The sequence below is a fragment of the Lontra canadensis genome, unplaced genomic scaffold, assembly GCF_010015895.1.
Source record: "Lontra canadensis isolate GAN:19392208 unplaced genomic scaffold, GSC_riverotter_1.0 scaffold62, whole genome shotgun sequence".
NCBI lineage: Eukaryota > Metazoa > Chordata > Mammalia > Carnivora > Mustelidae > Lontra > Lontra canadensis.
The window spans coordinates 3,503,231-3,520,990 of record NW_022631056.1 but is presented as its reverse complement, the minus strand read 5'-3'; the positions used below and the strand labels follow the sequence as shown (position 1 = coordinate 3,520,990).

Genomic DNA, 17,760 nt, shown 5'->3' with positions numbered 1-17,760 from the left:
CTTTAAACTAGAGGTATGCCTTTATTTGTTTAGGTGTTAGAAAAGGAAGTACAGGGAACACGGAGTAAGTGAAATAATCCTCAACACCATTTGATCTGGTGGGTTATGTCTACAAACTTTAGGAATAGTTTTTGAATGCCTGTCTTCACTTGACTTCCAGGACTCTCCTCATACTTGTGATATTCCCTTCATCTCATTCTCTGCTTTTCCTGGCTTTTCCCCCCAGCTCTTTTGTTCCTCTCAAAATTCAAATACTAGAGTACTCCTGAGTTCTGTTTTTTGCTTTCTTCTCTTTTCCATTAGCCCCCTAGATAATCATATCCAATGTCATGACTTCAAATATCAGCAATGTGTGCAAATTTTCCAAATCTGTATTTCAATAATTAACTTCTTCTCTGAACTCTAGACTCACATGCCACATGCCAATTAGGCAGTACCATTTGGATTTTATCAGAAAGTCCTAAATTCGATATAAAAAACTCAGAACTCTTGTTCTCTTTGCAGTACTGCTTCTTCTCATTATCCTCACTTCAGTAAATGATATCGTATCAACACACAACACGCACCCTTTTTACTAGAGGCCTAACCCTTGACGCTGCCCTTGCCCTTTCTCTTTATCTGTTTATAACTCTATCCACCTGAACTTACTCATGAATGAGATCCTGCCTTTTGTTCAGCTTCCTCAGCCACAATCCTAGGATGACTATTTTTTCTTTCTAATTGGTCTCCCTGGGTTCAATATTGGTCCTCCCAGCAGATTCTTCTCCAGCTCATGTCACTCTTTGCCTTCTAGATGGTCTCTCATCCCATTTGTCATGGCCTCCTTAGTCCTCACTAGGACCTAGAGTCTGGTCCTGCCTACATCTCCAATCTTGTTCCTTCCTGTCTGTCAATCACTTCCTGGCCAGCAGCAATGGCAGGCTTCTTGAGGTTTCTAGAACAGGCTAATCTCATTCCTACCCGCAGGGCATTTGAGTTGGTGTTACCTCTCCAGAAACTTGTGTTAAGTTCCTTCCTCATCTCTTTAGATCTTCCTTCAATTTTCATTTGTTGTGCAAGTTTCTCCATATACTGTATCCAAATAAAGTCCCCTGCTTCCATCATTTGCTTTCTGCTTATACCACTTTTATCTTCCTTTTTTGCACTTAATCATTCCCTAAAATAAAATATTTATTTGAATATTTTTCTAGGGCAAGGACTTTGTAGAGCATCATCTTCTCCAAAACTTAGAACACTTGTTCTAATCTCTTGATTCAAGGTAATGACCTAGTTCTCAAAGTAGAGATAACTTCAGGGATCTGGCACCAAGCTTCTAGGAAATACAGGAACTTCTGGGTGGAATTACAACTATAATGAGATACCTCTGAATAAAAAATATGTTATTAAAGTGCTTTGCCAGAGGCTGGGATAGTATGTGTGTGGAATTGTTGAAGGGAGTAAAAACTAAAATAAAACTTAAAAAAACAAATGGAAAAAAAGGGGAAAGTACATTATTAAAAATAGTGCTATAAGAGTAGCATCAAGGAAACAGGTTACACAATATGGGCCAAGGGGATTTTTACAAATACTTAATTTTAAGGAAAAGACTTCACATTGGAAATTGATAAAGCCTATGAGAAAGGCATCAGTCTAAAAAGTCCTAATGACGGAAGAAGAGAATTTTAACTATCAAAAAGATGACTAGCAGCTCAAACTTGAAATGTCTTAAAAAAAGTACCCAAGGCCTACCCTATGACAAAAAAAGCAATAAGTCACTAACTTACTCTTGAAATCTTTACTGGCCTAAGAAAATGCACTTCTTTTAGATTTGCAAGTTACTATTATCTTGAAAAGGTATTAAAGTATTTCTGCAACCTGAAGGAGATAATATATTGAACCTCCTAAAGTCATCATTGAATAGGTAGGTAAATAGAGAAATTAATTAAGTCTATGATGTTTATATGCTAGGATAAGTTTAAGTAGAAATGAAATAATTTTCTAGGTACTATATTTGTATATGTTCTATATTCTAGTCCTATATAAGGTGCTTGAGGTATTCAAAAGAATCCAGATTTTAAGTTGTAATAGAGGTATCAATTAAGTTATGTTGTTTTATAGTCAATACTTAACTATTTAAAAAGTTTTCTTCAAAGCTTTATTAGCTACATCAGTTTAATTAATTTAACACTGAAGTGTAAATAGTAGCATGGATTTTTTTTGCCATACCTCCAAGCACCTCATATAGGAAATAGTCTATTTCAGGAATATTAACACCTGTTTCAAGGAATTATTTCAATAAAGAATGAGACACATGTATTTGGTCTTCTCTAAAGGGCTAAATCAAAGAATAGAAGATGGGCAAGAGGCCTCTCTGTGGAAAATTTCATCACCAATATATGTCTGTAGAGTAGATGTGACCCAGGGGCACCTGGGTGGCTCAGTCAGTTAGGTGTCTGCCTTTGGCTCAGGTCATGACCCCAGGGTCCTGGTATGGAGCCTGGGATTGAGTCCCACATCGAGCTCCCTGCTTAGCAGGGAATCTGCTTCTCCCTCTCCTCTCTGCTTCTGCTCTACTTCACTATTTCTTTCTCTCTCTCAAATAAATAAATAAATCTAAAATTCAATTAAGAAAAATAGTTGTGATCCAGACTTAAATCTATACATACCTGCCCACGGAAGAGGCTGAAGAGTGGTTGCTTCTAGAAGTGGGGATGGTGACTGGCAGGAAAAGGGGATAAGAGAGTTTTATATGTGATGCAAATATTTCATGTCCTGATAGGAGTGTGGGTTACACAGGTGCAGGCATTTTCAAAACCTATCAAATCATGCACTTAAGCTTATTCATTTGTTCTATGTTAGTGGGAAAAAGAGAAAAACAAATATTAAACTCTATGTGGTGAGTTTGCTTTACTGTGGTAGGCTTAGCAGTTCTCAAACTACTTGTTTTGTGAATCCATACATGTTTTGTGGATTGTAGGAACAGGTTTCTGATTATTGGAGATAAGTGTTGCAAATATGGAAGGAGAAAAGACTAGAATGTGCCTATGGTAATCTATTTTAATTAGAGCTGTTATTTTGAGTTCATATTTGTGGGGATGTAGCTAAATCTATTGAGAGGGTCTAGGAGTAGGACATATCAGCACTAGCAAAGAGCATGCAAGATTTGTTTTTTAAAATGTAGGAGAAACTAAAATGAGCTAAATGGAGTTGGAGTTTCTTATAGAAAACTTGATTTGGGGACTAGAGTGGACAAAGCACAAGATGAACACGAACATCTTATTTTGCAGAAAGTAAAGGAGTTCTCAAAGAATGGAGATATATCAAGACCAACAAGGGGACACGCTTGAAGAGTTTCACCAAATAGAAGGGCTTTCTATAAAATGACTTACTGTCCTTAGTAAAAAATATAGGGTAAAGGACACAATGTCTAATCCACTATCAAGTGATTTGGAAAATAAGTATTTCTCCACACCGGAGAGAATGAAAGAATGAAAAGGTTTTCATAGCATAAGATGCAAACAATTGGTGAAACTCAGTGAAGGTATACAAGAGTTCTCTGTACTACTATTTGAAATTTGTGTGCAGTATGTTTGAAATTGTAGCAGTATAAAAAGTTTAGAAAATAAATACACTGAACGTCTCCTGGGCAAGAATTAGAATCTTCTTTCCTGCACAGGAACAGCAGCACAATGAAAATTTTATTGTACATCTATGTAATTCACGGTATCCAAAGCACTGCATCCTCTTACTTTTGTCCTGATAATCACTCTAGGAGGCAGATCTCCTTATGAACACCCTGTGGAGGAGGATATTGAAACAGAGACACCAAGTCACATGGGGTCAATAGCACAAGGAGAATCAAAATTCTATCTTCGGGTTTACAGTCAGCCTTGCCTTAAAGCTACAGTAAAGTTGGTCCATACTCTCCCAATCTCTCTTTTAAGGTTCAAAAAGAAGACAAATCAGTGACCGAGAAAAAGAACAGGCAGAGGGAAATTTAGTGACATCCATAATGGCTGAGGGATGGGAATGAGAGTGTGGACAGTAAGAATGTAGACAGAGAAGAGCTGTCCAATTAAACCATTTAGTCACCTGCAGGTTAAAGCACCTCGACCAGATACATGTTTCTTGGGGAATAAGAAATAATATCACTGAGTGGCTAACGAGAGAAAAATGCAAGGTTGGTGAGGATGAGTTTGAATTCATCACAATTCCATTCTATTAGAGCTTACACTTGTTTGCTTGTATTCAAATTGAAACTGTGAAAATACATTTTATGTCTTATATGACTGAACACGTGTGTGTATATTAGATGAAACAGCTTTTCTTTTTTTAAAATTAATTATTTATTTGACAGACAGAGATCACAAGCAGGCAGAGAGGCAGGCAGAGAGAGAGGAAGGGAAGCAGGCTCCCCACCGAGCAGAGAGCCGGATGTGGGACTCATTTCCAGGACCCTGGGATCATGACCTGAGCTGAAGGCAGAAGCTTTAACCCACTGGGTGCCACCCAGGCGCCCCTGAAACAGCTTTTCTATTTCCTTTGGATATTTGTGGCTTAAAAAGATAGTATATTGGTAACATTGACCTACACTAAGTACATCTGTAAGGCAGATAAATGAAAGATATCATTAATATTAGTGTAAGCCTGGCTGACATTTAGAAAGTGTATGTTCTGCAAGAACATCAAATGGACTAATTTACCAAATCCAAGGTTAATATAGGAGGTCACTAACTTACTAAGATCTACCTTCGCACAATAGAAACACAATGAATCTGTAGCTAAGGCTACCTTTTACTTGTAAAATGGGGTTTAAGTTAACCACCAGTGGAGTACCAAGACATAGAGCATGAATAGGCAAAATTAAGTCATGTTTAGCAGGGGATGAGAAAATTGACTGCGATAGACACTGGTTGTGGTGTGGTTGAAAACAGATCAAAATGTAATTATCAAGAGGTAGAAAAGTCACCAAGAAGCAGTTTAAGTACGGGAGAGGCTGTAGTTTACTCACCCAGATAGAGGGTATGATGCATAGAGTCAGAGAGCTTTGGGTTTGGACAGGCAGTATCCTGGGTAGCCCTTGTGGAGTCCAGGTGATAGCTGGGATCTGGCTATGGGTCCTCATTTCAGGTTCTTCAGGTTCTGACTTTGGGTCTGCCCTCACTTTGGCGCGATGGGATCAATGCTTCAATGCTCATTTCTTCTGCCCCTCATCCCCACCTCCCAGACAACAGTTAACCTTCTGCATCTGACAGTTGGTCCCCATCCAACCAAAAAGTTTCAATGTCTGTGTTGGTAGGGAGTTAACTTTTTGATTGGATAAACTACAGATATGTCTTCCATTCCTGAGCATGCGTGGGTCTTTCCTCAGAGATTCTTGGCGCCGGCCACGGAAAGGTTCATTCTAATCCTTATAGCTCAGATCATTCTCTGGATGCTTCTTAGGGTAGGAAACTGCTCTAGGTCAGGGCTTACGAATCTTCTGTGAGGAAGCTCCTTTTTTTTCTGGCCCAATTTAGAAGTGTTAGGATGGGATTAGAAAGATGCCTTCTTTTAGGCAAAAGCAGAAAATCGACATGTTCTTGGGCCAAAGAATATTTATTCCCCCCTAGCCTTTTTTCCCTATCCCTCACCTGCTCTATTTTCTCCTGTGTCACTGCTTTGGGTGTCTGCTTCTAGAAGGAGAAGATAAATCCTAGAATTCAGCATGTGTTTTGTCACATTATGTAATGAAAAAATAGTCAGATATGGTCTGATATCACTTCTAAATTTTACTTATGGGTAGCATCAAAGTAGATCTGACTTGAGAAGGAAGCATTTTTATCCTAATTAGTAATAAAGTCCTCACACATGAACTTCTGGAGCACAGTTTATTTATAACTTGAGGGCTACTTAAACACGCTTTTTTGATACGGACAATTTCTGACACTAAATATTGGCCTGATTGATATAACCAGTGCAACTTATATGTTAAATATGAATTTTACACCTATAAAAATGCTCACTTTGTGTAGGTAAGAATTTCAATTTTTATGTATGTAGGAAACACTATACTTGATGCAAGTATCTCATGAGGAGTGATTTTTCATTTAACTTTCTCAGTTTTTATGTATGATTTTAATGTGAAAATGATTGATACTCTATGGTGTCAATTTCCCCAAGAGGATGATTTCGTGAGGCGGCATGAAACAGGACGCACGGTGTCTGCTGCTGTCCTCTCACTTGGGAGGGGACACTGTGAGGTCACACTCACCCATATACACAGTGGGCCGCAGACACTAGCCAGTCGTTGCTGAGGAGAGAAGCGCCACAGAGCAGTTGGCCATTATAGTAAAGGGCAACCACCCAGGGCCAGGCTCCTTCTTTGGCGTTATTTCCTCCAACAATCTTCGGGTTGACTTCTTGGGCCACCAGTTTGTTTCCACACACTATTAAAGTAATTGAAGAAAGAGCATCTGTTTTATTTGGGTGGAGGTGGATGTCCACAGATCATGAAAACTTAGTGCATCACTACAAAACAACTTAGGGGTTATTCAGAATTTTAAAGGGAAGGCTTAAAGGAAAGAAAACATGACAAAATGGTGACTTACATTTACCGTTACACTGTAACAGGATCAATGAATCCTGGAAACACTGTTTACTGTAATAGAAGAGCAATTATATTTCAGAAATTGTGCACCTGGCATCTTAAAACAGAACATAGTGTACAATATCTTTTTTTTTTTAGTAGAATTAACCTTCAAATGTAAGTATCGTAAATAAAACGTCGGAGGCTGATAGGCACAGCAGGAATATAGTCCTGGAGTTTAAGATCCAGTAGAACTGAATTTGAACCTAATCTCTACCATTTACATTTCAAGTGATTTTTGGATAAGTTGTTCAGTGTCCCTGAGATTCAGTTTTGTCATCTATAAAATGGGGGCAATAGTACTTACTTTACTGGAATTTGTGAGAAGTAAAAGAAATATTTGCACTGGAGTTATTATTGTGCCATATGCCCAAGGAACATTCAATAGGTGATAGTTATTATTAGCTTGCTTGGACCAACCTTAGATTGCATCATTGAATAATACAGAATATGTCTCAGTATGGCTAATCAGACAAGATTTCAGTGTGCTGCACTGTATGTGACGCTGTGTACTCCACTCAGAAAATTCAACAATCGATCCCAGGCCCTGCCTTCAAGGAAAATAAACATATAAACATGAAAATATAAAGTATAGGCATACATAATTTAAAAACTCACTACCTGTTCAAATATTGGGACACCAACTCTTTTTCAGAGCTAAGAATTCTATTTTAAACAAAGGAAAACAGTTTAAAAATGTGTTCTACTTTCTGACCACTAGAGATCAGTAGAATACAAGGAATTAAAGTATTTGCCCACACTCTCCTGACGTGGCTAGAGCAGATACTGGTCACATGGAAACAAATTCGTAATTGTAATGATTTCTATTTTTAAATTTAACTGCATCTGTTGTGCATATTATTTAGGTGTTTGAAATTTTAGGGAAAAACAAAACAAAAAATACGAAACAAGACCCCAAATCCATATGAGATCAAGTACTATCAAAACAATTCAGTGTTTCTGGATCATACATGACAAGTTTACGTGAAAACACTTGCATTCATATTGTCCAACTGACATACCCTTTAAAATAGAAGTAATTTCAATTGAAATATAAGAAAATATATTTGTTTTATTAATAAGCAATGTGAATGCATGTATATCTACCTCGATACGGGTGTATCGTTATATATTCATAATTCCCTAAAGAAGAAGCCTCAGTAGACTCCCCTTCTGTTTAAACTCACAGTTGGGAGAAAAGGAGTTTCTAGGATGCTTTCCAACATACTTTCAAGTTCATCCAAACTCCTATATCTATACTACTCATCAATGAAAATCCATATTCAAATGGCTCAGCGTTCTTAGACAATAAATGATGCCTAATACTCTGTGGTGTGTGCAAAACTGATGAAATTGTTTTTAGCAAGCATAGTTTAAAAGTTTAATAAATAATAAATAAAAAGTTCAATAAACTTTTAAAATTAAAGTAACTATTAAGTTAACTGGAAAACGGAACTGAACTTCGCATTCATTCTCCATGCATTTCCCTTAGTCGGACTTTTCACGCACAAACACAAATGCATTGTCTCAGTGTAGAGAAGTAAATTGCTTAGTCTCTGGTCAGAAAGAGCAGTGAATCCACACTTTGTCCAGGTATATTTAGAGAGTTTGGACAGAAATAGAAGTCTGGTCCTGACCTTTGGCCCTGGAATCTGAGCTAACTTAGCCCTCTGGACATGAAGAAAGACAATGCCACAATCCTGTGTCTTTCTCTCAGCCCTGTGGGGCACTATTGTGATATAAATGGATGGGTTTATAGCCACAGTATTGACAAAATGAACTATTTTTTCTCCGAATACATGCCCAACAACATGGCTTTTTTTGTTGTTGAAAAGGCTATGCTCTTTCTTTCTTTCTTTCTCCTTTCCAGAAGTGCTATTTAACCTGAGCTGTTGCCTTGGGGAATTTAGAAGATCATGAGGTAGAGTGGAAAAGCAGAGGGATGTGGGGTTGCCCAGGCTTTGAAAACTTGTCCAAGTCACTTACGGACAGCATGCTTCTGTTCCCTCTGCCTTAGAGTAGAGCAATACTCAGTCATAGAACTCTTTTGAGTAACATAAGCATACAGACAATAGGGACATCAGCGATACTGGCATTTTGTTGATAAGCATGGCATAATGAACTTCTGCTCTGAAACATGCCCATAACCGAGATAATATTAAAATTTTTTTTTCTTTTGTTCTTTTTCTTATTCTTAAATGTCTACAAGGTACAAATAAATTTTCAGTGTGCAAACTGCTCAAGATCTATAATGTTAATGGAAGTTTAGACATGCTTATAGAAGGAAATCTAGAAATCTGCTTTCTCACTTGAAAATGTTCTGCTTCACCCCCTATGAGACTAATAATATCAGTCAAGGCCCAGCAAACATTCATATGAAACATTCAATTGCAAAGTCCTTGGCACTAAAAATACTCCTTTATCAATTCGTTTTACTGGTTGAGTTCACAGATATGATAACTTTTCATGAATAGTTGAATAATTACATAATTTCATTTTCACCATTAAGTATGTTTTTCAAAGAACTGCAAGCTAATGCACCAGCAATGACGTCTTAAATCTTTGTCAGTGGTCACAGTGGCTTCTTGAAGTTACTGTCTCCCCCCCACCGCCCCCCTGCCACCACAGCTGGCCTTTAATAGAACTGTAAAATTCAAAAGCCCATTTCAGCAAAAAATATTGTTAATGGCCAAACAGGAGAAATGACATAATGTAAGTTAAAACCTATCTTTGAATACAGGAAGAATGTTCTTTTTAAACATTAGTAAACGCTATAAAAATGAACCTAATTTGAAAGAGCAAAAGAGAACACGCAGGCACAACTAGAAGCCTGGTCTCCTTCACTTTATGTTCATGTATTATTTGCTAAATACGATGACTTTTCCCTCCTTTCTCTTATCTTCTGTTGACAGTTAATTTGTGTCACCCTCTTTAGTCAGACCAACAGTGGACTTACTTATCTCAACTCTCACAATTATTTTCTTTGGGGGTTTACTTGTTTATGAATCTGAAGGTAAGGATAGAAAAGACATAGAAGTAAAAGTTATTGACTCTCTGTCAGTGAGCTGTCCAATTATATATATGCAATATTTCGTTTGACTGTATTACAATATACATGAGGGTTAGTCAATGTTATTGGATATGATCGATTAGGTACTATTTGAGATTACCTGAATAATAAAATAAATATATAAATAACTTTCAAGCTTATATGGCTAATATGTGGTGACATTAAAATCTGACAAGTTTAAAAATCCATCTTCTTTCCAGCCCATGTACGATTAGTCCAAGACCAGATTTTGGGACTTACCTTGGTGTTAGTAGTAAGCTGCCATTAGGTGCGGTGCTTAATTTTACAAATGGTCCATTTCCAGTAGAGAAGACTGCCATTGATGAGTTTCCACTCCTAGGGAAAGACACGTAAAGACAAAACAAAGGCACAAACAAAGATCCAAAACATAAATTTCTAGTTCTTTGATGTTGTAGACATTGAAAAAGATTATGGGATTCCATACAAAAAGACTAACATTTTAATATAAAATTTCAAATGTTTTGCTATCTAAAAGATGGTACAAATCAGTGGAATTGTCCATAATGACATGAAATGTAATTTTAATTTTTGTGTAAATCTCTGGTTGTTTGCACACTCATATATTACTTAACAAAGTTAAAATCAGTGCATATATATTACTTGGGTATCTGATTTTTTTCATTTGATTCTTCTATGTTATTCAATAATTTCCATAATGATCAATTTTAATGACAACCTCACAGAATTTCTGCACCATAATTTATTAAACCTTTTTCCTGTCGAGTGTAATCATCTTTTAAAAAATGCATGTAGCCTAAGAACAAGCTAGAAAAAGAATATCTTCAGTGTTTGCTTTTCCAAATGTTTCTTTGTTCTTGATATTTCATTCAATTCAAGGTCTAACTAGCCCTAATGTAAAACCAGAAGCTTTGGGATTACTCTAAAAAGAGATTATGTAGCCTGGACCTCCAAGGGGCAACACAAGGGCCAGGGTGGGATGGAGAAACAGACAATCTCCATGTGACAAAAGACATTATTAAGTTACTGATCTTTCTTATCCCTGAAAACATGTTACACCCATGCTCTCAACTGTGAACCATAATTAAAGATTTTTCTCTGTTATCCTGACTCTCTTCCCTAGGCTTAGCTGGAAACTTTTAGCGTCTCAGTTCCTGATCTTGTTTCCTGCCTATCATTTATTTCAGATTTTAATCCTCACATATAAAACTATGCTTTTAGGTTGGAAACATCCTGATTGCTGCAAACTTCTACTGTTTAGCAGGGAGATGATATTTTATCTTTTGCAATAACAGAAAGGGTCTACCCATTGCCTATTCAAAAGAAGCTCTAGTGTCTTCCCCACACTATACCCAACACTGACCCTTTTCCATCTGTGTATAGGGAATTTCCAAGGAACATTTATAGCTATTATGATCAATAAGAAGAAAAGAACTAAGTTGAGAGTATTTCCAGTCTCTTTCAGATGAGACAATATCCTAAAAACACTGGAAGGGTTTCTCTGATAACTTTTATCCACTGAACAGAGAACTGGAACAATGGAGCCTATATTTAATGCCCCAGAATTCAGCATCTTGCATTTTAACTTTATAAACAGATAAAAGTAAATCTAGCACACAAATCATTGACTATTCATTTAATAACACCTGAAATGAATTTGCCAAAGGGAGAATGAGTGCTGTTCCTGTTATTTTTAAAGATTAAGGCATTCCCTCCAGGTAAGCAGAAGCATCATCTTATTTAAGTATTTATCTAAAATATATTTGTTATCCTTCAGAAAACAAAATAGACATAAAACCCAAAAAGCAGTGGAGAGTGTAGAAACAAGGAATGCTCTGGGTCAGGGCAACCCTCTGCCCCCACAACAAACTTTATATTATTGCTCAACAGACTCTGCTTTGCTGCATGCCACCACTCTTGGGTTGGTCTACCTCTCAATTCTTCCAACTGGTGTGACCAAGAACAATGGGCACTAAAGGCAGAAAATTCCTGCAACAATATTCTCAGTATACCCAAAAAAAAAAAAAAAAAAATCTCAGTATCATTATTCTGCCGAATTCCTACCTGTGTTGGATATTCTTCTAGGTAATTTTCTATGTTCTTGACTCAAGGATTTCCACAGTATGTTCTTCAGGCAAGCAGCATGAGCCTCCAGAGAATATATTAGAAATGCAAATTGCCCAGCTGCACTACAAACCCCCTCCCCATCTCCCTCACCCCCACATCAAAAATCCTGGGGCTGGGGTCAGCCATCTGTCTGTTAACACATTCAGGGTGATTTTGATGGTTGCCAAGTCTGGCAACCCCTGTCAAAGCCAAATATAATGTCTATTTTTCCCTCATTCAGGGGTCTGCTTTTTGGCTTCCAACATGACTTGTAGTTATTTGATAGGGAATTTGGTTTAAGGCACTGATAAAGTGAATTCATATTTCAGGACCCACAAAATGGAGACCACAGCATTAGTCCAGCTCACTTCACAGATCTAAACCTGTCAACCCACACAGGAAAGGCCTCACTGTCAAGAAATCTTAATAGATAACCTTCCAACCCAGCTTTGGCTAGCTTACTTTACCCTGGAAAATAGGACCTGCTAAACTTACAAGGAAATGCCTGACCTCCTAGCCAATCAGGCCCTGTCGCCTTTTCTAACAGTCTGTAAAACTCCCCCTTGAAACAAGTAAGGAACAATAATAAAAATCATTTTTCTCCTTAAAAACAAAACAAAACAAAAACCCTCCCCGTTGCCAGAAATCATTCAGAAAGGCTACTCTGAGACTTGTGAGGCGTTCCTCTGATGGGTAGATTGTTTTCCCTTCAATAAAGGTCATCAAACACAATACTAAATTGTTTTAGTTTGGTGATTTGACAATATTCATAGTGACATAGGGGGACATCAAGGGTAATTCATTAAAAATATATCTCAGAGGGGTGCGTGGGTGGCTTAGTCAGTTAAGCTTCAGTCTCTGGGTTTTGGCTCAGGTCATGATCTCCCTGTTGGGCTCCACACTCAGCAGGGAAAATGCTTGAGATTCTCTCTCTCCCTCTGCCTCTGCCCCTCCTCCTCTTTTCTGCCCCTGATCTTTCTGCTCTGCTATCCCACTGCTGGGTCATACCTGCACTTTCTCAAATAAATAGGTTAAAAAAAAAAATTAAGGCTTTATTTATTTATTTGACAGACAGAGATCACAAGTAGGCAGAGAGGCAGGCAGAGAGAGAGAGGGGGAGGCAGGCTCCCCGGCAAGCAGAGAACCCGATATGGGGCTCGATTCCAGGACCCTGAGATCATGACCCAAGCTGAAGGCAGAAGCTTTTAACCCACTGAGCCACCCAGGCACCCCAATAAGTAAAATCTTAAAAAAATGTATTTATATATATCTCATACAGAGATGTGGATTTAACCCTTTTCCATTATCTCTACCTGTTTTATATTCTATCCCTTGACTATCTCTCTCCCCCCCCCCTTTTTTTTAAGATTGTATTTGAGAGAGAGAGTTGGGGGAGGGAGAGGGAGAAGCAGAGAACCCCCTGATCTAGCAAAAGGCAGCAGCTCACCCACTTACCCGACTGAGGCACCCAGGTTCCCCACACTCCCCCTTTTTTTTAAATGAGTAAGCTCTACACTTAAATCATGACCCCGAGATCAAGAGTTATATGCTCTATTGACTGAGCCAGCCAGGCAGTCCCATTAGCTCTTTGAATACAAGTCATGAGAAGTTGCATTAATATCTCTGGAAATTCAAAACAAAATTTGGACAAAATTAAATTGAAAAAATATTGAAATGTTATTTATAAATACATTTTAAAAAATCTAGTATCTGTTTGTTACACACTTACCACTGGCATACTATGATGGGATTGTCAGGTAAATTTTTAACATAAGCCTATTCTAGGAGAAAAAAAAAAAGACTAGAGGCAAAGCTTTAAGATAAAAAATATTTAGTAAATGTTAATACTTCTACCCTTGAATTGTCCAATGCTGTTCCATTGTGATGTTCTCACTATCTGGCAGAGGAAAAAAATAAAGATTATACATGCACATGGAAAAAAAAAGGACATGAAGTTTGTATTCTGAGATTGTCTTCTTTACATTTCCTCGTGTTAAGTCTTAAATTCATATGAGGAAACAGACTGCAGTTAATACTACAGATTTCTTCTTTGGAATATAGAATACAGAACAGAATAACTAAAATGTTCTTTTGGAAAGAAAATTATTAAGTATTCATGAAATTAACTTTGTGTTGTACATACTGATGTCAGTAGCCCAAGAATGATGTCTAGAGCCATCAGGTCATACAGCATTTCCAAGTGTCAGTGCTGGATGCTCGAATTTGGAATTTAATTTGGGACCAACTACTTGCATTTAAAGTCCTGCCAAATTCAACACATCCTTTTCCTGACTGAACACAATTTATTCCATTTTGTAGTCACAGTAAATAGAACATAAGCCGCAGAGAAAGTTTACAATCAACTATTTCTTATTTTGAAGAAATGATGGAGACAATAAAATATATTTAAGATGTTCTTGGCAACATGAAAAGTTAGCAACCTTTTATTATCACCATTTATTTTTGAAAAACAAAATCTCAGAATGACTGAAAAATTGAATTGAGAAAGAATAAGCTATATTAAGTTCTGCAGTTAAAGTGTGTCACTGAATTGCTCCCTGCCTCAGTTTCCTTTTCTTGCAACAAAATTCATTTTTAATGTTTATAGAGGCACTCTATCAAGATTCTGGCTGAGAGTTTGCATTTTTTAAAGCTTAAAAAATTTAGCTCTGCAGATTTAGATAGCTCTATCACACATTAGCACAGCTGTTTGGAATCTGTAGAAATATGGTATCACATAGAAACATGCCCGTATGGCATTACCTTGTGACACACTAACGCCTCCCGACTACCTCTTTCTAAACCTTTGTTACCATTTGTATAGGTTATGCCTCCTCAGAGGGCTCCCCTGGCTTCAGGAAAACCTTATTCTATGTGAGAAAAGAAGCCTATAAATGCAACCCACCATCAATCATTATTTTTAAAGTCCTATATGGAGTATAAAAACACACGCAGAGATGGATTCTAGGGAGCATAAGAAGGCTATCCTGGAGGGTCTTGTACAGTATTAAATCTGTGTCTTTTCTCAGGCCTACTTAGGTTTCCTTTTTTTGTCTTGCTCCTCAGACTGTATTTGCCCTGATAAGAATTCCTCCCGGAAGCAAGAGCTTAGGTAGGGACCTGTTAAGCTGTTGGACACACTAAAGCTGAACAGAATAACAAATGTTGCAAATGCTGCAGTCAGGCACTGCGGCTCATTTCACACCCCACAAGGCTTAAGTCATGAATGGGGCCAGGTGGGATTAGTCTGAAAAGGGTTTTAGAGAAGGATGGACCTTCTTTTACAGATTGGTGGGAAATCAAGGAATTGATTTGGCAGGGCAGAAGGTGGGGAGAGCGTTTGAATAGGCAGGGGAAAGGAGAATGAAAGGGATTTGAGGCAAAGGATGGCAAAACATCCTACTCAGAGTCAGGGCATGTGGGCAGTTGGGTAAACGGTATGACTGTATTGGACACATTTCAGCTAAAATTGCTTATTCCTTGACCACATTTATCACAACACACCTAGCAGTCCCAACACTACCATAGCTTAGCAAATAGGTAAGTTGAATTATTTTTAGATTTTCTGACCTCAACTCCTAAGATCTTGTGATACACAGAAGGGAAAAAAATGCCAATAGAAAAAAATTATTTTCACCTAATCAATTCTCCTCGTTTGCTCAATCTACTGTATTAAGAAGAAGAGTGAAATTAATGGGTCAGTCTGGTAGCTGTTCTGTGTTATCCCACAGATGGAACGGTATTAGGAAGGAAACAAATTCCTGTCATTTCCTACCTCAAATGTGGCTGAGAGAAATAATACTTAGGCAAGATTGTTAGAAACAGGATCCTTATGGTGAACATCTTGGAGAATTGGTCTTAATCCCTTGTAATATATCCTGGACTCATTTGCAATTATATTTTCTTAGCTGCCGTTGGAGTTTATTTATTTTTAGATAAGAGGCATATGACATATACCTCTACATTTACTCTGAGGTTTTTTCAGTGCATATATTTCTTTTTCTCCAAGTTTTTATTTAAATTCCAGTTAGTTGGGACGCCTGGGTGGCTCAGTGCTTAGGCATGGGCCTTCGGTTTAAGTTATGGTCTCAGGATCCTGGGATCGAGCCCTGCATCAGGATCCCTGCTCCATAGAGAAACTCCTTCTCCTCTCCGTCTACCTGCCACTCTGCCTACTTGTGATCTCTCTCTCTGTCAAAAAAAATAAATAAAATAATAAATAAATAAATTCCAGTTAGTTAACATACAGTGTAATATTAGTTTCAGGTGTAGAATTTAGTGATTCATCACTTACATATAACACCCACTGCTCCTCAGAATAAGTGCCCTCCTTAATCCCCATCCCCCATTTAACCCATCGCTCCCACCTACGTTCCTCCCAGCCGCCCTGAGTTTGTTCTCTATAGTTAAGAGTCTGTTTCTTGGTTTGCCTGTCTTTTCCCTGGCCCGCATTCATTTGTTTTGTTCCTTAAATTCCACACATAAGTGAAATCATATGGTATTTGTCTTTCTCTAATTGACTTATTTTGCTTAGCATAGTACTCTCTAGCTCCATCCATGTCATTGCAAATAGCAGGATTTTACTTTTTTATGGCTGGGTAATGTTCCATTGTATATATGCTACCTCTTCTTTATCCATTCATCAGTTGATGGACATTTGGGCCCTTTCCATAATTTGGCTATTGTCGATAATGCTGTTATAAACATTGGGATGCATCAGTGCATGTATTTGTTCGATGCATTACTACTTTATAAGGACATGCATGGAAAATTTCCTTTAGAATTTAGTGTCTCCGGGACACCCGGGAGGCTCAGTCAATTAAGCATCTGCCTTCAGCTCAGGTCATGATCCCAGGGTCCTGGGATTAAACCCCACTTCAGGCTCCCTGCTCATTGGGGAGTTTGGTTCTCCTTCTCACTCTGTTTTCCTCCTGCTCATGAACTCAATCTCTCTGAAATAAATAAATAAAATCTTAAAAGAAAAAAAAAAAAAGAATTTAGTGTCTGTCTCTCCTATGGAACTGGGAGCACTTATCCTATCTCATTATTAAAGTGATGCAATTTTTAACATTCTCCTTTTTGCACAGGTTTCCAGGAACCTCAGGCACAAATACTAGTAATTGTTTTGTTCCTGTATGTCTTATAGATTTGCCTCTTTATTTCTTCAGACCTTATTTTCAGCAACTATTCTATTAATATTATTGCACAAACCCTTTGTTATTCACCTCAATTTCTTTTTGAAAAGGTAAGGTTATAAAGAAAGGAAGAAAATGAAAGGAAATGAGAAAAGAAGAAAGGGAATAGGAAAAGGAAGAAGGAAGCAAAAAATCAGGAAGAATAAGAATAAGGGAAAGAGGAAGAAGGAAAAATTAAAGAAAGGGACAGAGAGTGTATTCTATTTGCTCTTATCAATTTTATTCAAAATGGCTCCTGGTCTCATAGAATATACAGCATTATTTGCAGCTTGAGGGATTGGAAATAATTTTTAGACAGGAAATAAAATGAACAAGAAAACTTTAGTTATTCATTTCACAGGGCAAAAGTTTTCTCCTGTTCTCAACTAGTTCTGTTTTAGAATATAGAAAATTCCTCACAAATAACATGATCTAAGGATTCTAGTCCCTCATCTGATATGTCATTCACAAATATCTTCTCCCATTCCATAGGTTCCCTTTCAGTTTCATTGATTGTCTCCTTTGCTGTGCAAAAGATTTTATCTTGATGAAGTCCCAGTAGTTCGTTTTTGCCTTTGTTTCCCTTGCCTTTGGAGGCGCATCTAGCAAGAATTTGCTGCGGCTGAAGTCGAAGAAGTTCTCCTCTAGGATTTTGATGGATTCCTGTCTCACATTTAGGTCGTTCATCTATTTTGACTTTATTTTTGTGCATGGTGTGAGAAAGTAGTCCAGTTTCATTCTTCTGCATTTGGCTGTCTGCACTTTTTGTTAATTAACTTGAATTTAAATAAAACAAACAAACAAACAAAAAAACTCCTCAAAAA

The 17,760-nt window shown here is 37.5% G+C and overlaps 1 protein-coding gene across 1 annotated transcript in view; it reads right to left on the bottom strand.

Moving 5' to 3' along the window:
- The window catches only part of TMPRSS15 (transmembrane serine protease 15), a 120,217-nt gene that overhangs the window by 15,095 nt on the left and 87,362 nt on the right, over positions 1-17,760 (bottom strand). The window contains exons 19-21 of the mRNA XM_032877983.1: positions 9,918-10,013; positions 6,570-6,619; positions 6,233-6,407 (exon numbers count right to left, since the gene is read on the bottom strand). Coding sequence (XP_032733874.1) covers positions 6,233-6,407; positions 6,570-6,619; positions 9,918-10,013 — 321 coding nt within the window. The remainder of the gene's footprint in view (positions 1-6,232; positions 6,408-6,569; positions 6,620-9,917; positions 10,014-17,760) is intronic.